The sequence below is a fragment of the Podarcis bocagei genome (assembly GCF_964188305.1).
Source record: "Podarcis bocagei genome assembly, chromosome: 13".
NCBI classification, from domain to species: domain Eukaryota; kingdom Metazoa; phylum Chordata; class Lepidosauria; order Squamata; family Lacertidae; genus Podarcis; species Podarcis bocagei.
Genome location: NC_138138.1, coordinates 6063232 through 6084631, shown reverse-complemented (window position 1 = coordinate 6084631; position 21400 = coordinate 6063232). Strand labels below are relative to the sequence as shown.

Below are 21400 nucleotides of genomic sequence, written 5' to 3'. Positions count from 1 at the left end.
ACACCGAAATCAGAGCAGCGCGCGGAAACGCCGTATACCTTCCCGCCGGAGCGGTACCTATTTATCTACTTGCACTTTGACATGCTTTCAAACTGCTAGGTTGGCAGGAGCAGGGACCAAGAAACGGGAGCTCACCCTGTCGTGGGGATTCGAACCGCTGACCTTCCGATTGGCAAGCCCAAAGCTCAGTGGTTTAGACCACAGCGCCACCCGCGTATAGGCCTGGTGTATCTGCCTGTTTAGGGGTTTCTCTCCATTCTCTTTATTTTACAATTTTAATAGTGTTGGCAATGTTAAAAATACAGTCAAAATACAGCACAGTTTCTACTAGGTAATCCTTTTTTATTTTTTGATACCAACAGCCCAGAGGGTGGTACTTTGAAAGCTAACAGCTGAAAGACTGCATTTAATGAGAGATCGGATGTCAATTTTCTAGTAAGACTAAAAAGCATTTTTATTAGTCTTCTGTAACTTACTCTGTAAAACCACTTCAAATACTTGTTTTTAAAGATACTGTCCTATTTGAACCAAAGTACTTCAGTGCTTGCAGCAATACAGAGAATAAATGCAAATCACAGGAGTCTATGCGCTTTGCTAACTAACTGAAGTGTCTATGGCTGCAATCCTACACGCACTTTCCTGGTAGTAAGACCATCTGCACTCTACTGCATAGGGCTTGCTCCTGAGTAGACACAGGATTGCACTGGTACAATGCGTGTGGAGGGAGGATTAAGCCACGAAATGGCAGGACTCTAGGGAGTTGGCTTGATGACCCATAAAGCTGATAACTTAGTGTTTCTATTTTTGAAGTCCGCTTGTAAAATATAGTAAGCATTTTATTATTTATTATTCAGTATGTAACCTGAGATACCACTGTATATATATTTCATGTTATAGCAAGTTTCTAGAGAGTAGATTATGAGTCTTTGTAAATTGTGTTTCTAAAGGAACTTTTGTTATTGGCAAACGCCAATGTGTTCGCATTATTAAGTTATGAATAAAAAAATCACTTTAAGTTAGAACTTAATAATTATTTCACTATTAATATACTTCTTCTTAATTGTATTTCACTACATTGGTACCTCGGGTTACAGATGCTTCAGGTTACATACGCTTCAGGTTACAGACTCCGCTAACCCAGAAATAGTACCTCGGGTTAAGAACTTTGCTTCAGGATGAGAACAGAAATAGTGCTCTGGCAGTGCAGCAGGAGGAGGAGGCCCCATTAGCTAAAGTGGTGCTTCAGGTTAAGAACAGTTTCAGGTTAAGAATGGACCTCTGGAACGAATTAAGCTCTTCACCCGAGCTACCACTGTATGAATATAGATGCAGGTAGGTAGCAGTGTTGGTCTGCTGTAGTCAAAACAAAATAATAAACTCCTTCCAGTAGCACCTTGGTATCCAAAGAAGTGTGCATGCACACAAAAACTCATACCAGTAACAAATTTAGTCGATCTCTAAGATGCTACTGGAAGGAATTTTTTTCTTTTGTTTCGACTATTAATATACTTCTTCTTAATTGTATTTCAGTTGAACAATTACTTTGATAAAATACATATTTTATTACGTGCAAATGGCTTGAGATCTCTATTAGGTCCACAAATTACTATATAGCACATATTCAACACAAAAAAACAGTGACAATTTGTTGTGGACAAAGGACAGCTGGACATATAAAGGGCCCCATTACCTTCAGGAGCTGAGGGCCTCATCAAACCTAAATCCGGCCCTGTATATACACGTACGTGTGTGTGTGTGTGTGTGTGTGTGTGTGTGTGTGTGTGTGTGTATATTTATGTGTGTGTGTATATATATGTATATATATATATATTTATATATATTTCTGTGTGTGTGTTTATGCTGCAAACCACCCTGCGATCCTCGGATGAAGAAATGTAGCAAATAAATAAATAAAATAAGACCACTACTTTCGGAGGCAGAGCAGCCTCTCTGAATGCCGCTTCCCGTGAGGAAAGGCGCTTTTCTCCGTTGATCCCGCCGCGCTTTCACGCGCCCAACGGCGAACCAACCAGGCGGCGCCCTCGGCCGCGGCGCGCATGCGCCAACGGCGAACCGCGGGAGGGGGGAGGGGAGAGAGAGGAAGCTCATCCTGAGGAGGCGCTCGCCGCAATGGCGGCTCCGGCGCCCGCTGCCGCTTCCTCCCCGCCGGCTGCCCCGACGCCCCCTGCGCCCTCTCCGGCCGCCCCTCCTGGGCCAGGGGCAGGAGCCGCCGCCCCGCGCGGCAAGAAGCGCCCCTCCAGCCCGGGGAACGGCAGCTCCGGGAAGAAAAAGCGACTGGCGACCGTTGGCGTCGGAGGAGGCGGGAGCTGTCCTCAGGTACTGACGGGCGCGGAAGTGCGCCTGCGCGGGTTTGCGCCCGAAAGGGAGGGGCGGAGGAGGAGAAGACACGCCTCTTTCCCCGCCCCCCTCTTGGAACGATAGCATTAGAGCTATATATACGGTATATGAATATGTGTGTGTGTGTGTGTGTGTGTGTGTGTGTGTGTGTATATGTGTGTGTGTGTGTGTCTGTGTGTGTGTGTGTGTGTGTGTGTTTGCATGCATATGTGTGTGTGTGTGTGTGTGTGTGTGTATATGTATATGTATGCATGCATGCGTGTGTGTGTATATGTTTGTGTGTGTATTGGTGTATATATATATATATATATATATATATATATATATATATATATATATATATATATATATATATATGCAGGTTTTGGTGTTTTCGGGTATCTTCCCGTATAAGAGTTGGGGTGTCTAGGCGACGTTTCGACGAGGTCTCACTCGTCATCTTCAGGCTGGTGCTTTCGGCTTCTTGTTACTAGAACAGAGCAGGATCTCAGTGTTTGAGTTCCTATAAATACTGTTGAGGGGGTGTGGTGTATAGCCTCCAACGTTCTGGGCAGAGAGGAAGTTCCCAGGTTATTGTGCCTTTTCTTCTTTTGTTCATTAATTACTTGAGGGATATCTTGAGTGATTTCTTGAGTGATATTCTGAGTACCACTTAGGAGGGTCATTAGGTGTGGATTAGTTGCTAAAGCTTTCGTGTCTTGACCTCTTGAGCTTGTGAAGAGTTTTTTTGAGTTTTTCTGAGAAGAGTTTTTCTGAGAAGATGGCTGTACTGCACTTAGTTGTGCTTTGGCTTGGCTTCGTGTATAGGGGCGAGCTGTGGTTTTGTGCCCTGTGCCTAACCAACACGTACTTCATCCACAATGGACAAAGATACAAACAAATAGAAGGAGCACCTATGGGATCACCCCTCTCACCAGTCATCGCAAATCTGTACATGGAACACTTTGAAACCAATGCTTTAGACAAGTCAGAACACAAACCCAAACTTTGGCTCAGATATGTTGACGACACCTTTGTAATTTGGCCACACGGGAAGGAAAAACTAGATAGCTTCCTCACACATCTCAACAGCCTACACCCCAAAATACAATTCACTATGGAAATAGAAGCCAACAACCAACTTCCCTTCCTTGACGTCCTAATCTACAAAAAACCTGATGGCTCCCTAGGACACACTATCTACCGGAAAAAAACACACACCAACCGCTACTTACATGCACAATCACACCACCACCCTGCACAAATAAACTCCGTAGCCAAGACTCTCATCTCCAGAACCAAACGCCTGGCTGACGAAGACCACTTGACAACTGAGTTACAGAATCTCTCAAATGTGTTAATCGCCAACGGATACCAGCAAAACAGGGTTACGAAGCTAATCCAAAAAGAAACACCCCCCAAAAACCAAGACACAGAAGAAAACAATGGCATGGCCCTCCTTCCTTATATCAAGGGCACCACAGATAAAATTAGCAAAATCCTCCATAAACACAATATCAAAACAGCCTTTTGCACCAACCAAAAAATAGCCAATATCCTCAGAAACCCAAAAGATAAAATCCAGTTAGAAAACCAAGGGGTCTATGAAATACCCTGCAAAGTCTGCCCAGCCACGTACATTGGACAAACAAACAGACGAATAAATGCACGTATCGCAGAACACAAGAATGCCGTCAAAAAAGAAGAAAAAACTTCCTCTCTTTACCAACACATGAAAGAAACAGGACACGAAATTAATTTTGCAGATTCCAAATTGCTCTTTAACATGGAACATCACCACAAGAGAATAATCATGGAAGCCATCGAGATAGAGAAACACCCTCACAACATGAACAAGCGTGACGACACGTCCCGCCTGCCAGACATCTGGAAATTAGCCCTCCCCACAAAAACCGACACCAGAACCAGAGGCACACAGAACGCCATCTCCAATCAACCACACCAGACCCAAACCCAGACCCTCTCCACAGATAAATTACAGATACCATCCAGTAGCCAAACCATAGTGGCACCTCCGGATGCTGCACCCCCCTGCAATCCCTACACAGATCTGGCTGGCACAGGGCACAAAACCACAGCTCGCCCCTATACACGAAGCCAAGCCAAAGCACAACTAAGTGCAGTACAGCCATCTTCTCAGAAAAACTCTTCTCAGAAAAACTCAAAAAAACTCTTCACAAGCTCAAGAGGTCAAGACACGAAAGCTTTAGCAACTAATCCACACCTAATGACCCTCCTAAGTGGTACTCAGAATATCACTCAAGAAATCACTCAAGATATCCCTCAAGTAATTAATGAACAAAAGAAGAAAAGGCACAATAACCTGGGAACTTCCTCTCTGCCCAGAACGTTGGAGGCTATACACCACACCCCCTCAACAGTATTTATAGGAACTCAAACACTGAGATCCTGCTCTGTTCTAGTAACAAGAAGCCGAAAGCACCAGCCTGAAGATGACGAGTGAGACCTCGTCGAAACGTCGCCTAGACACCCCAACTCTTACACGGGAAGATACCCGAAAACACCAAAACCTGCATTCCTGTACCCGTGAAAATCTACGAAAGCATATATATATATATATATATATATATATATATATATATATATATATATACGTATATTTCACAAATGATACAGTGCGCTTCCTCTCCGATTATTTCCAAGCTTTTCATGTGTTCTGCAGTCCTATTTGGTGGTAAAACACCGTTGAATTGAAATGGATCTTTCTTCCGGACAAATACTGTATGCATAAAATTTGGGAGCGGAAGTTTTTTATTACTATTTCGTAAAATTTATACACTGCTTGATTTTTTTTAAAAAAAATCAAAGCAGTTTTAAAAAAGGCAAAACAATAATTTCAAGAAAAAATAGTAGCAAGTTTTCTGTGTGTGTGGAAGTGGAGATAAAGGCTCCTGAAAGTTTCAAGGAGAGTTTGATGGAATGTACACGAAATCCTCCTTGTGTTGTATTCAACACATTGCTGCCATAGCTGGGCTGAAACAAATTGTTTTATTTCTTGTGCGTGGCATTATCTTTCACTATTATTACAACACAGTTCTGAGTTTATTTATGAAGATACGTATCTGACTGTTTTAATCCTTCTTAAATGGCATAATCACTATTATTATTGTACAGTTATGTGTATATTTATGCAGATATATTTCCAACTTGTGACATTGAACAGCAAATGGGAATGTTTGTAGTTCAAAAATTAGGGCAACAGCAGCAAGTGGTTTTTTGCGAGATTTGGGTTGTATTGTGTGTGTGAATATGTGTAAGATTTACTCAGTTTTGTTGGCTTTGGGTGTAAGCATTGAATATGTATCTACCAACCCCTGAGGAAAAGCAAGCATATCTGTGTTGCATGCAAGTACAGGCAACAACCAATTAACCCGTGTCTGCATGATGCACAGTTGTGCATGTGCGTATGGCACTGAACCTGGAAGTGACCCGAAAACGTGGGGCTCGTGCGAGGGCCAGGAACAGAACCCCCACGCAAAATGGTTTTTGACTGTACCTTGGGATTGAACAAATAAACCAGGCACCCAATTAGGGAATACCAATTTTAAAATGACTGCTATCCTCCAGATTTTGCTGGACTCGTAACTCCCATCATCCCTCACCATTAAGAGTATTATCAATGTGTGGCAAGCCTCAGATTCCGTACCACCGGTCTTCCATATCCAGCTCTTCCACTAAGGATCTCAAGAATAATGCCATGTTATAATCACAATACCATGGATAGCATTGCTTATTGAACAGGGAAAAAAGTCTTGGCCCATTCCATGCAAGAGATTCTGAATCTGTAGAAATCAGCAGATGAAGCATGGAGCGAAGTATTATAGCCTACTAATTTCTACAAAATAAGCTACTTTGTTGAAAGCATAGGAGCCAAGGCTGGTAATAAAGTTAGCAGCTTCATGTTAGATATGTTCAGCTAAGAGATAGTGACTGACCCAAAGTGAGTTTCATGGCTGATGTGAGAATCTGAACCAAGAACTCTTCAGTCAAATTAGTTTACCCATGACAAAACAACTGCTGTATTGTTGTTCCTTGGCTTTTGTTTTTAGTAGCCTATCAAGAAACAAATATTTCTTCATGAAATTGTGTGTTTGTGTGTGTGTTCAAGTGTCACAAAATAGGCTCTCTGATCTTCTATACAGGGTATATTTTGTTCTTAAGATTACCAGGTGGAAAGGTTTCAGTACATTTAATAATTCTTCAAAAGAATGAACTTGCATGATATTTTATTTAAAAGATTTAAGACACTGTCCTCACAGGTAGTTTACAAAATGTTGCAAACAATAAAATAACCCATCAACCCAACTAATTGAAAACAGGAGCAATAATTTTTTAAAACAACAGTGTATTACAATTAGCTAAAGGAAGACTGAAATAAAATTGTCCATGGACCACTTGAAGACTGGCAATGATGGGTCCATGTGTATTTGCCTAAGAAGGAAGTTTAAATAATTTAGTCTGGGTTTAATCAAACATATTTCACAAGTTTTCCGCAGATAGGCTAACTTGCCAGCTGCAACTGAATGGGTAAAAAGTGCTCCTGGCCACCTATATGGCCTGCACATCTATGGACAGGAAGCTTCCCAGATTGTGTACCCATCTCCTCAGGGAGAATACAATCCCACCGAGAATAGAGACAAATATCCATTCATACCAGCAGTTTTCCCAACCCAGTACACATCCAGTTTATCTGGATTAAGCTTCAGCTTGTTTGCCAACATCTAGCCCCAAACTGCCTCCAGACACCTGTTTCCAGATTTCATCGGATAAACTCCACCTGCTTCAATTCTTGTTTGTAGAAACTGTTAAAGATGTGTGTGTAGTCTCCCTATCAGCTCCTGGATTGAGTTGTTGCACGTTACAGATTTCTGAACAACGAAGGCAGCAACAACTTTATAAATAGGAATGCAATCTAAAAATGAACAGTCTTCTACCCCCAAGAGGATTTGTGCTACCCCAAAGAGGATTTGTTGCATATTCAGTTTGAAAAAGGCTGTCCTGGCAAATTGCAAATAACTGGTTCCTATTTACTTTGCATTTGGATTACCCCTGCCTTGGAACCAATCAAGAACAGATTATAGAACTTTCCCCATTATGTTGCTTTAGGGATTTAAAGGGGGGGGAGGACGGCTTTATTTTTATTTCCCAAAGTGTAAAAAGCCTCAGATTCTCAAGATTCTAGACTTGCTTCTTTCGGACAAACTAGAATAGGCTTCCTCAAACTTGGCCCTCCAGATGTTTTTGGCCTACAACTCCCATGATCCCTAGCTAGCAGGACCAGTGGTCAGGGATGATGGGAACTGTAGTCTCAAAACATCGAGGGCTGAGTTTGAGGAAGCCTGAACTAGAACAATGGTAGTGTCAGGGTTGAGTGCATAGCTAAAACTCCATAATTATGCAACCACTGTTTCTGTGCTGGAGGTTTGGGAATTTCCAGGTTGTGGATGTTAAAAAATTTGCTGTAATAAACATATTCTTCAGTATGCCTTTAACATGACCTAAGATAATAATAATAATAATAATAATTTATTATTTGTACCCCGCCCATCTGGCTGGGTTTCCCCAGCCACTCTGGGCGGCTTCCACAGAAACCAAAAAACACTAAAATATCATACATTAAAAGCTTCCCTGAATAGGGCCGCCTTAAGATGTTTTCTGAATGTCAGGTAGTTGTCCATCACCTTGACATCCGATGGGAGGGCATTCCACAGGGCGGGCGCCACCACCGAAAAGGCCCTCTGCCTGGTTCCCTGTAGCTTCGCTTCTCGCAATGAGGGAACCGCCAGAAGGCCCTCGGCGCTGGACCTCAGTGTCCGGGCAGAACGATGGGGGTGGAGACGCTCCTTCAGGTATACTGGGCCGAAGCCGTTTAGGGCTTTAAAGGTCAACACCAACACTTTGAATTGTGCTCGGAAACGTACTGGGAGCCAATGTAGGTCTTTCAAGACCGGTGTTATGTGGTCTCGGCGGCCGCCCCCAGTCACCAGTCTAGCTGCCGCATTCTGGATTAGTTGTAGTTTCCGAGTCACCTTCAAAGGTAGCCCCACGTAGAGCGCATTGCAGTAGTCCAAGCGGGAGATAACTAGAGCATGCACCACTCTGGCCAGACAGTCAGCGGGCAGGTAGGGTCTCAGCCTGCGTACCAGGTGGAGTTGGTAGACAGCTGCCTTGGATACAGAATTGACCTGCGCCTCCATGGACAGCTGTGAGTCCAAAATGACTCCCAGGCTACGCACCTGGTCCTTCAGGGGCACAGTTACCCCATTCAGGACCAGGGAGTTCTCCACACCAGCCCGCCCCCTGTCCCCCAAAAACAGTACTTCTGTCTTGTCAGGATTCAACTTCAATCCATTAGCCGCCATCCATCCTCCAACCGCCTCCAGGCACTCACACAGGACCTTCACCGCCTTCACTGGTTCTGATTTGAAAGAAAGGTAGAGCTGGGTATCATCTGCATATTGATGGACACCCAGCCCAAACCCCCTGATGATCTCTCCCAGCGGCTTCATATAGATGTTAAAAAGCATGGGGGAGAGGACGGAACCCTGAGGCACCCCACAAGTGAGGGCCCAAGGGTCTGAACACTCATCCCCCACCACCACTTTCTGAACACGGCCCAGGAGAAAGGAGCGAAACCACTGTATAACAGTGCCCCCAGCTCCCAACCCCTCTAGACGGTCCAGAAGGATGTTATGGTCGATTGTATCAAAGGCCGCTGAGAGATCCAGCAGAACTAGGAAACAACTCTCACCTTTGTCCCTAGCTCGCCGGAGATCATCAACCAGTGCGACCAAGGCAGTTTCAGTCCCATGATGAGGCCTGAACCCTGACTGGAAGGGATCCAAATGGTCCGCATCCTCCAGGCGTGCCTGGAGTTGTTCAGCAACCACACGCTCAATCACCTTGCCCAAGAATGGAAGATTTGAGACTGGGCGATAGTTGACCATCTATGGATCATTTTCATATAGTTCTCTTTCAATATGTAGCATGCAGTAAATCTCAAATCATTCTTCCAAAGTTCCTCCCAGAAGTTTTGTTCTATATTGTACCCTATATCCATTGCCCAGTGGGTCATTGATGCTTTAACCAGCTCGTCTTTTGTTTCCCATTCCAATAATAATTTATACATTTTAGACAACAGTTTTCCCTTATTCAGCAATAGCTCTCTTTCAGGTTGTGAGCTTTGGTCCCAGTCTTCCACATTTTAAAAAAGTGAGTGAGCGAGAACAACTCTGGTCTTCAGAGGTGGAAGCATGAGAAAGAAATCTCTGGATTATAGCTTTTGGATTTCTGAATTTATTTGCATCCAGCTTCCAGACTCCAATTCACATCTGACCCAGTCAGCATAGCTGGGAAGATGGTACTTGCAGTGAAACATCTGGAGGGCCAAAGGATTCCCTTTCCTCTCAAAACACTTCTTTTTCTTCAGTGTGACATCTTAGTGCACTTATAATCTTAACTGAATAACACAAAGGGGGGGGGGCATTTTTCACTTGTTAAGAGTTACAGGCTTTTCTTCCAGACTGGGCTGTTTCAGAGCCCCCTCTTAGTGCTGCGAAGTCGTGCCTGAGCATATGTGCTCCATAATCAGAAAAACCTCACCTAAAACTGACCCCTTGCGAGGGGGACTGTTTGACAAAATATATTTCCAATCCCTTGACTGCTGTCTGGAGAAGAGCGCCCCCCGCAAGAACCGAGACAATGACCAGTTCTGGTATGTAGATGTTGATTTGCACATTCAAAATAACGCTTTAAAATACAGTCATACCTCGGGTTGAATGTGCTTCAGGTTGAGCGCTTTCGGGTTGCGCTCCACAGCAGCCTGGAAGTAACGCAGCGTGTTACTTCCGGGTTTCACCACTCGCGCATACGCTCAAAATGATGCAGCCTTCTAAGACCCTGAACATCACTTAAATAAATAAATAAATAAATAAAGTTCAGCCAAATGTTGTGCTATGAAACAAAAGTTTTCCAAAGTCCAGCTATATACTTAAGATGAGGCCAAGAAGAGCCCTGCCAGTGCAGTGAAGCTTCCTGTGTCACAAATTGACACATCTGTTTCCTCCAGGAGTTTAATGGAAAGGTTACCATCTTTGTTAGTACACTTGAGCCATTCAAAATGTTGCGCTCAAGTACACACACACCCCACACACACACTGTTTATAGAGCTTGCTTGAGACAACTTTATTTCACCACTGATGTGACTAAATCTACTAATATTTCATATATTTCAGTATTTTGGCTCTCAAAGCACAAACTTTAAAAAGATAACCATTTGAAGGTAATTTAGTGATGCAACCTAAGAGGCAGTGATGTTAAAATCTCGAGAATAATCTTTTGGAGAATATTCTCAAGAATATTCTTGATTACTGGTAATGAGGTGTCTGCATTTAAAGCAGCTGTGTAGACAATACAGAATTTACAGTTTGTGGAGAATATTCTCTGGAGAATTTTCTAGCCAAGAATATTCTCATCTCACATCACTACTTAGAGGGCATTGCTTTTTAATCAAGACTCCATGAAGTTATTCTTTGCTGTCAGAAAGCACTACAGAGAACATGGAAAAGCTACCCATCACTTTGTCAGAAGTGGTCCAGTTGGATGCATAAAATAGTAAACAGTCCTTGAACCAGCTAGTTTCAAACTACAGTGGTACCTCAGGTTAAGAACTTAATTTGTTCTGGAGGTCTGTTCTTAACCTGAAACTGTTCTTAACCTGAAGCACCACTTTGGCTAATGGGGCCTCCTGCTGCCGCTGTGCCGCCGCCTTGCGATTTCTGTTCTCATCCTGAAGCAAAGTTCTTAACCTGAGGTACTATTTCTCGGTTAGCGGAGTCTGTAACCTGAAGCGTATGTAACCCGAGGTACCACTGTATTTTGAACTGCTATTACAGTGGTACCTCGGGAGGCGAACGAGATCCGTTCCGGAGCCCCATTCGCATCCTGAATAGAATGTAAGACATGTCTGCGCGTGCACGGGTCACATTTTGCCGCTTATGCGCATGCGTATGACATCATTTTGAGCGTATGCGCGAGCGGCGAAACCCGGAAGTAACGCGCTGCGTTACTTCCAGGCTGCTGTGGAGCGCAACCCGAAAGCGCTCAACCTGAAGCACATTCAACCCGAGGTATGACTGTATTTTAAAGCGTTATTTTGAATGTGCAAATCAACATCTACATACCAGAACTGGTCATTGTCTCGGTTCTTGCGGGGGGCGCTCTTCTCCAGACAGCAGTCAAGGGATTGGAAATATATTTTGTCAAACAGTCCCCCTCGCAAGGGGTCAGTTTTAGGTGAGGTTTTTCTGATTATGGAGCACATATGCTCAGGCACGACTTCGCAGCACTAAGAGGGGGCTCTGAAACAGCCCAGAGTCTGGAAGAAAAGCCTGTAACTCTTAACAAGTGAAAAATGCCCCCCCCCTTTGTGTTATTCAGTTAAGATTATAAGTGCACTAAGATGTCACACTGAAGAAAAAGAAGTGTTTTGAGAGGAAAGGGAATCCTGTGGCCCTCCAGATGTTTCACTGCAAGTACATCTTCCCAGCTATGCTGACTGGGTCAGATGTGAATTGGAGTCTGGAAGCTGGATGCAAATAAATTCAGAAATCCAAAAGCTATAATCCAGAGATTTCTTTCTCATGCTTCCACCTCTGAAGACCAGAGTTGTTCTCGCTCGCTCACTTTTTAAAAATGTGGAAGACTGGGACCAAAGCTCACAATCTGAAAGAGAGCTATTGCTGAATAAGGGAAAACTGTTGTCTAAAATGTATAAATTATTATTGGAATGGGAAACAAAAGACGAGCTGGTTAAAGCATCAATGACCCACTGGGCAATGGATATAGGGTACAATATAGAACAAAACTTCTGGGAGGAACTTTGGAAGAATGATTTGAGATTTACTGCATGCTACATATTGAAAGAGAACTATATGAAAATGATCCATAGATGGTATTTAATTCCGAGTAGATTGGCTAAGATGTATAATTCGGAATCGGATTTGTGTTCGAAATGTAAAGAAGGAAACTTTTCATATGTGGTGGGCATGCAAAAAAGTTTCAAAATATTGGGAAATGATATCTAATGAGATTGAAAAAAATGTTCAGAACAACTTTCCCCAAATAACCAGAAGCATTTCTGTTAGGAATTGTTCAGACAGAGGTTCCCAGGAGTCAGAAAAAATTATGTATTCAACAACAGTGGCTCAGATTTTGCTAGCTCAAAAATTGAAAATGAGGGAGGTCCCAAGCAAGGAAAACTGGCAACTCAAGATGATAGAATATGTAGTTAGCAGGCCTAACAAGCAGAGTAAGAGAGCCAGAAGAGCAGGTATTTAAAGAGGAGTGGAAATTTTTTGTCAAGTATATTGAAAACAATTCTACACAGTTGAAAACGCTGGCAGTATTAAAGTTAAATTCAACAGTATAATAAACACTGAAGTAATGTAAGATAGGAAAATAGAATTAGAGGGATATATCAAAATATGCAGGAATGGTGGATAATTAAATGAACCCTGAAAGGGGAGGGAGGGAAGTCAATGAATGTATGTGTTAGAGGTAGCGGTTGGTTGCTCAAGAGCAATCAGGCAATATGCTGCAATAGTCTGTTTTAAAGGTTTCTTATTGTTGATAAAAACCTTTAGAATGCGGAGCGCCTCTATTCCATGTCTTGCTCATTCACTGGCAGAATCTGAGAGTGGGCGGTCCTTAAACCTTCCCCAGCAGAGTAGTTTCTTGATGCCCAGTCTGCGCCTCCCCTCTCTGCGCAGAAGCCCACTGCGCAAGGAAGGTGTGGGTAACGGGGGACCTCTCTCCTCCCCGCTTTGCCCAGGCAAGGTGTCCTGGCACTGCCTTGCATCCTCCGAGCCCTGAAGCTCCTCTCCACTAGAGGCGTTGCTGCCTTCCTCCGCTGAGGAAGTGCTGCTTCCCACGATCTTTGGGGGCTCTCTGTAATCCATCCGCCTTTTCCCCTCTCACCCCTGAGCCAATGGCAGTTCCCCGACAGCATGGTATAATAAAAAATGTTTAATTTGAAATGTAAAATTTGTAAATTTTATAAAAATAATATATGTGTAAAAAATGTAGAATACGGACCCCCAAAAGTCCTGGTTCGTGTCCAAATCTTGGATGTTGCTCTCAGCAGCATCTTTTAACATGTTTACTTCTCTGTCTGATTTTGTGTGTGATACTGGAGTTTTTACAACTTGATTTTTTTTCTTTTTTATGAGTGAAAGTGGACAATCTTCTAATACTTTGATTAAAATTTAGTAGGGCTGCCGGGGGCCAAACTAAATAATCACAATGGCTGGATTACAGGCCTCTTACGTATAAAACCTTTCAGTACATTAAATGGCCTGTAAACATTTTGAGTGAAACCATACAGCACTCATGCTTTGTGATTTGCTAGATTGCCTGCCATTAAAAAGGGAAATGGTGATTGCTGGGCAAGGATACTTCTCCATTCTCTTGCAAGCGTGCTCCGAGTAAGTAATACAACAGAGGAAAAAACAAAAACTTTTACAGATGATTTTAGCTTTGATCCTAAACATGCTTTCTTCAAAATACTATTGAGATCAATGGATTTATTTCCAAGTAAATTAATTCAGGATAAGGGTACTTGCTAAAACATTTTTTGTAGCTGAAGTTCTCAAATGAAGCTTGTGATTCAGAAAATGTGATCTAAAGGGTATAATTTGATTACTTAGGCTGTGTTCCTTGTGAACAGTTTTATACACATTTAATAAGTTGAGAGTAGGTCCCTTTGGATTCTGGCATTATTTCTGAGTTTATGCCAAGGTTTTAGGGAAAGAAATGGAGGCAGTGAGAGATTTTACTTTCTTGGGCTCCATGATCACTGCAGATGGTGACAGCAGTCACGAAATTAAAAGACACCTGCTTCTTGAGAGAAAAGCAATGACAAACCTAGACAGCATCTTAAAAAGCAGAGACATCACCTTGCCGACAAAGGTCTGTATAGTTAAAGCCATGGTTTTCCCAGTAGTGGAAGTGAGAGCTGTACCATAAAGAAGGCTGATCGCCGAAGAATTTATGCTTTTGAATTATGTTGCTGGAGGAGACTCTTGAGAGTCCCATGGACTGCAAGAAGATCAAACCTATCCATTCTTAAGGAAATCAGCCCTGAGTGCTCACTGGAAGGACAGATCGTGAAGCTGAGGCTCCAATACTTTGGCCACTGCATGAGAAGAGAAGGCTCCCTGGAAAAGACCCTGATGTTGGGAAAGATGGAGGGCACAAGGAGAAGGGGACGACAGAGGACGAGATGGTTGGACAGTGTTCTCGAAGCTACCAGCATGAGTTTGACCAAACTGCGGGAGGCAGTGGAAGACAGGAGTGCCTGGTGTGCTCTGGTCCAGGGGGTCACGAAGAGTCAGACACGACTAAATGACTAAACAACAACAACAACATATGCCAAGGTTTTGGTTATTGAGGCCTGAAACATAATAAAGACTGAGCAGGATTCTGCTTCATAATGTAACATGGCTGTAGAGATCCTAGTGTCTGTTAGGGTAACCAGAATTCAAATAGGTTTGTGTGACAGGACTTGCCTTTACAGAAGCCATACTGGCTCTGCTTCACCAAGGCTTGTTCTTCATGCTTCGTTATTTTATCTTTATACTTGCCACCAGTTTTCCTAGAACAGATGTTAAGCAAACCGGCCTGTAATTTTCAGGATCCTCCTCTGGATCCCTGTTAAAAAATTAGTGTTACACTGGCCATTTCCAGTCCTCAGACATGAAGGCTGATCTGAGGGACATATCTTTGTTTGAAGACCAGCAATTTCACATGTGCTGTGGCAGACTCAGAGAGAGAGAGAGAATTTAGGTTGCCAGTGTGTACTCTGGAGCCTAGAGCTGATAAATGGGCACTTCCTCATTTCCATGTTATATAATACAGCCCTAATTAAAACCAAGACTCAAAGAAGCTTTGTGAAGTCCGGAATTCTTAATTTTGGTTCCACTAACACAAGAATATACACAATGTGCTTTGTCGCTTTCCAGAATTCCAAATTCAAAGTGAAGCTAGACTGTTCTTGGCTCAGTTATGGATTGTATAAATGGGTCCTGAGATGGCAGAGCCCTTTCAGCAACAGAGACTTAGATTGTTGTTCTTTGGAAAGCTTCTTCAAAAAACAATGTTAAACTGATTTTAATAAAACGTCTTTCTCAGTAACTAACTGTACTTGGACTTCACTAGGGTTGTCACCCGAAGACAGAAGGGTGGGGACTTAGCCCCCATAGAAAGATTTCAAGCCCTTCTGTCACTTTTCAGGTTTCATTATGAAAAGGATGAGTAGCCATTTTACTTCCAGAGAAGTAAATTATAAGGAAGCAACATGCAGGTAGTATTCTGTCCAGCTGATTAATAAGGCGTAAGCCTGTTCCACTTTCCAGTGTTCTGGCAAAGGATAGCTGGCAAGCACTTGGCACATCATTTAAAATGATTTACAAATTCATATATTTTGAATAAATTATAGAACTTTCATCTAGGTTTTAGTTGTTTTGCACTATCTCTGTGCCAGGAAAAGCTTCGCCTGCTTAATTCTGTATATTGGGTGCATTAAAGACACAAGACATGCTATTGGTCATGTAAGGCTCAGAAAGGCAGACAATTATTTTTTATTCTGTACAGTTATTAAAGGTCTGTGAGAAGCCCCATCTTCCTGTACATCCTAGCCCTTCTCAGGCATCCTTCTATGTCAGGCATGTCGAAAGTCTGCTTTGGGGGCCTAATCCTGTCCACTGGTCGGTTTAATCCAACCCCTGTGGCAGTTTATTTCCTGGGGTAAAATCCTAAAAATACCTCAACAACATCAATCCTAAAAAAAAATCAACAACTCCAACCCTAAAAAAAGCTCAACTAGCTCAACAACTTTGGGGTAAAATCATAAAAACCCATAAAAACTTCAATCCTAAAAAAGGTTAACAACTTGGGTTGGCCCTTTGGTCGGCTCTCGTGGCCCTTCACTTCATCAAATCTGGCCCTCTTTGAAAAACGTTTGGACACCACTTTTCTACGTAAACCAGCCTCTCAAACTAACCTGGTGCCAAGTGCATTCCGCGCCTCAAAACCATCCAGTTGTGATCAAGCAAAGATTTATTGTTGCCTTGTTTGCGCCTGACTTCTCCAGCCAATCTGTGAGAAGCCGAGGACGAGGGAGCAAGGCCGGCATGTCTGGCTGTCACATAGAAGACGGAGCAAGCTTGCTTTCTCCTGCTCTGTCGGGTGCGACTCGAACCAGTGGCTTCAAGTTACAAGAAAGGAGATTCCAACGAAACTTTCTGACATTAAGAGCTATTCAACACTGGAACAGTCTCCCTCAGGAGGTTCTGGGCTCTCCTTCCGTGGAGGTTTTTAAGGAGAGGTTGGATGGTCATCTGTCGTGGATGCTTGAGCTGAGATTCCTGCCTTGGTGGGGGTTGGACTAGATGACCCTATGGGTCCCGCTGCTTCTTGAAAACACAGACGTGTTGGATTTAGAAGGTTTTAATAACGCATTTGGCTAGCATGCATATTTGTGGTACGATAAGGTAAAAGTACATAAAGCGTTTAAAAATCATATTGTTAGAAAAGCATTGTTTAACGTTTGGATAAGATATAAGGATCTGTTAGAAAAGAGAACTCCAAGATGGTTGCCACCAATGGAAGCGAAGGCACAGAAAAAACTCAATATGGAGGCCAAATGGCCGAAATATTGGGAAATTTTGAAGTATGACGGTGATAGAATAAAATTGCAGAGCTTTGAAAAATTGAAAAACAAAGTGAGAGATTGGCTCCATTATTACCAAATAATGGAGGCTTACAATTTGGAGAAAAAAGTTGGTTTCCAGGTGGAAAAATCAAAATTGGAAACAGAATTGTTAGATCCAAAAATCAAGAATTTGTCAAGAATTTATAACTTGCTGCTGAAATGGAACACTCAGGATGAAATGGTGAAATCAGCTATGATTAAATGGGCACAAGATGTTGGGCATAACATAATGATGGCTGACTGGGAACAGTTATGGACCACGGGTATGAAATTTACGGCATGTAATGCCTTAAGAGAAAACTTAATGAAAATGATTTATAGGTGGTACATGACACCAGTCAAGCTTGCAAAAATATACCATTTGCCCGACAATAAATGTTGGAAATGTAATGAGACTGAAGGTACATTTTTCCACCTTTGGTGGACATGCCCAAGGATTAAGACATTCTGGGAGATGATTTATAACGAAATGAAAAAGATATTTAAATATACTTTTTTGAAGAAATCAGAGGCCTTTCTCCCGGGCATGGTCGGCCAATTGGTGTTAAAGAAAGATAGAACTTTTTTTATGTATGCAACAACAGCAGCAAGAATACTTATCGCGAAGTATTGGAAGACACAAGATTTACCCACACAGGAAGAATGGCAGATGAAGTTGATGGACTACATGGAATTGGCGGAAATGACTGACAGAATCCGAGACAAGGGAGAAGAATCGGTGGAAGAAGACTGGAAAAAGTTTAAAGACTACTTACAGAAATACTGTAAAATTAATGAATGTTAGAAAAATGTTGGAATGAAGTTATATGGCTTTAGTAGAAACGTTATAAGGAATTAGGTATAGATAGATTAATAGGGTATTAAAGGGAAAAATAAGGTTAGAATGTGTTAAGATAATTATAGGATAGAAAATAGAGGAAGATGGAGAGGAATTGCTGAAACAATTAATAGAAGTGGAAGACAAAAAGGGAGGTGTGAGGAGGTCGTGGAAATAAGTGAATGAAAGATAAGATATTGAAATTGGATTGTGTTTTGAATGGTTTTTGTTTTGTTTTGTTAATTGTTTGTGTTAGTGTTGTGTAGTGTTTTTTGTACGGTATTGTATTGTTGTATTGTGTGGTTTTTTTGGTTTTTTGTAGTGTTGTGTTTAAATTGTTGAAAATTAATAAATATTATTTTTTTAAAAAAAGATGACCCTATGGGTCGCTTCCAGCTCTACCCTTCTGTGGTTGTCCTTTAATCTTCCTGCCACACTTGCTATTGTCTCCTGTCACACCCTTTGAGAACCTCTACTGAAGCAGCAGGTTGTTTGCCCTCCCCACCTGCTTTCTTTCCAGTAGAATCTCCTGAATTTCTTAAGGCTTTTAATTTTTTTAAAAATTAACCATGATTGTTTCTGCCTTAGCCTCAAGAACTCTGAAGCACAATTGGTAGAATTCAGTGCGGCCAATCTGTCTGTGGATTTATTTTTGCTCCAGCAGAGGCATCCACTAGGAGAAATGGAAATGGATATGTCAATTCCCCTTTCCCATTGCAGCCACCCTCCCCAAATCTGTCCCAGAGGGTTGGGGGACCTTCGGGAATAGTGTGGGCTGCAGAGACAAGAGGGAGTAAGAGAAAATTGCCTCTCTTCCTCTTGCATTGGTAGACATCTCCATTGCTCTAGAATGAAAGCACTGAATTTCACTCCATATTTTGAAACGCTCTAGCCGTGCTCACTTTCCCCCCAACACTTGACTTGCATTGTCTCTGTAAATTTGATGGTCCACAAATTATGTATTTCTGCACATAAATTGGGTCAATATTAGTCACAACAAGCAGACCAGTGTAAGTGGCTTGTGAGCAGAACCTACAGCAGGTAAATGGGCGTGGTGGGCTGGGGAGCTGTGAAGTCACATTTTTGCTCACTTGTGTGTTTCCTTCTCAAACCTGACAAATCTCTTCCCCCCCCAGAATACCAGTGCAGAGACAGTGACTGAAAACAAAACTGTGACCACAGATCCCAGTACAGGGCCAGTAGAAACATCTATAAAACCATTGCCTTTTAAGTCTCCAAGCTTCGTCGTAAGTATATAGTTATACACGCTTACTATTTTATCCACCATGATGCTAGTCTTGAAACTTTCCAAATATGAGGCATACTGTATATTTTGCCCAAACCTGCAATGTAGGGCCCACTTAAATGTATACGCCCAACGTACTCCCCCCCGTCCTCCCCTTTCCACACTACTTTTTCTTGTTCTCTCCTCCTTTTTTGGTTGCTGTTTTTCTTCTTTCCTCCATTTATTTATTTGTTTGTTTGTTTTTAAAATTCAAGAGCTGGTCATAGCAAATAAATGCTGAAACAAGCTGCTTTTACCTGATGATACCTGAATGCCACCAGGGCTATCTGGATCTCCAAGGCAGGGAGTTGAATAGGCTGGGTGCCACAACAAAGAAGGCCTTTTCTACCATACCCACCAACCTAGGGGTCGGCAGACTACGGTCTGTGGGCCGGATCAGGCCCAGTTGCCCTCAGGATCTGGCCCATGGGAGAAGCTCCCTCCACCGTGTGTGTACAGTCCAGCCTGCCGCAAGGTCTGGGGGACGGTGAACCGGCCCCCTCCAAAAAAAGTTTGCTGACCCCTGCACCAACCTAGCCTGAATGAGTTGGCAGAGTCATGTGGGAGTAGACTGTATCCAAGTTCCATCCATTTGGGGCTTCAAAAGTTATAACTAGCAGTTTGAATTGACTTCTCAAAGAGCAGAACCCAGCAAAACCTGTCCAATTATGGACTCGTGAAAAACAGGCTTTTGCATCAGGTGAGAAAATTCCAAACACTTTGCAAAGGTGAGTTCACAAAGAGTTTGTTACAGTAATCCAGACTTGATATAACTAAGGCATCTGTGAGCTCTGCTTGAACCACTTTCACCAGGAATAGACAGAGTTGGGTACACCAACCCAAGTTATGGAAAAGTGGGTACACTTTCATACCCAGATCCAGGAGCACTCCAAACTGTGAACCTGATTCTTCAAGGAGAATGCAACACTGCCCAAAAGAGCCTATATAAACCACTGGTTTCTTGTTTTTATTAACATATGGGGTTTTATTCAACTAACCTTTACTCAGAGTAGACCCACTGAAATCAATGGTCATGGCCAATTTAAGTCCATTGATTTCCTTGGGACTGCTCTGAAATAAAGTTAGCTTCCTAGGCCATGTCCATTCCTGACCTTGAGTCACTGGCTTCCCTGGCGAGTGGTGGAAATAGGCAGCCCAATGTCTACACTCTGCAGTTTTTGCTAGTTACATTAATTAATTTTAGATGCACATGTATGGTAAAAAAAATTAAAAGGGGTGGCAATGTTGTAGGTTGTGCCTAGGAATAGGTCCCAGGTCTAAAAACTGAAAATGCAAGACTGTTATTACTAATAGTACACTGCTGCATTAACAACACTGGTTAGTATTCAACTAAGTCCTTCTCAGATCCATTAAAATTACTGAACCTCAGTTAGTCATCATGGCTGTTAACTTCAATGGATCTAGTAGGACTAGCATTGAATACCACCCACGGGATTGTACTCAGGCTTCCTTTATTTGAAGAAAAATAACGTTTCCATATACCGTATTTTTCGCTCTATAACACGCACCTGACCATAACACGCACATCGTTTTTAGAGGAGGAAAACAAGGGAAAAAACATTCTGAATGAAACAGTGGATGTATCATTTTTGTGCTTCATGCTGTGGCCACAGACATGTGATCTGATGGTGAATTTGGGCTGACCCAATGCAAAGATCCTGAGGATCCATGTGGATCCATGCTTTGTAACCACCTTTTTGCACCATTGCAGCCCCAGACAACAGTGGGTGCGTGATGTTGGGGGGGGCAGGCTGTAGCCATGGACATGCTATGTTCTCTGGTGGTGAATTTGGGGGTGACCCAATGCAAAGATCCTGAGGATCCATGTGGATCCATGCTTTTTAACCACATTTTTGCACCATTGCAGCCCCAGACAACAGTGGGTGCGTGATTTGGGGGGGGGGGCAGGCTGTAGCCATGGACATGCTATGTTCTCTGGTGGTGAATTTGGGGTGACCCAGTGCAAAAATCCTGAGGATCCATGTGGATCCATGCTTTTTAACCATATTTTAAGTGGGGAGGGAAGGAAAAACACAGAGGGACAAGGAGCACGAGAGGGGTGTGCAGAGAAGCAGCTGGCTAAGAATGCAGGAGTGGGGTATAATGGGAGGGAGGAAAGGAAGGCAAA

The 21400-nt window shown here is 42.7% G+C and overlaps 1 protein-coding gene across 1 annotated transcript in view; it reads left to right on the top strand.

Moving 5' to 3' along the window:
- Positions 1–2106: 2106 nt before the first annotated feature.
- INO80C (INO80 complex subunit C) overlaps positions 2107–21400 on the top strand; it is a 31366-nt gene continuing 12072 nt past the window's right edge. Inside the window, exons 1-2 of the mRNA XM_081166930.1 lie at positions 2107–2337; positions 19103–19213. Of these exons, the coding sequence (XP_081023056.1) occupies positions 2131–2337; positions 19103–19213 (318 nt within the window). The 5' untranslated portion in view covers positions 2107–2130. The remainder of the gene's footprint in view (positions 2338–19102; positions 19214–21400) is intronic.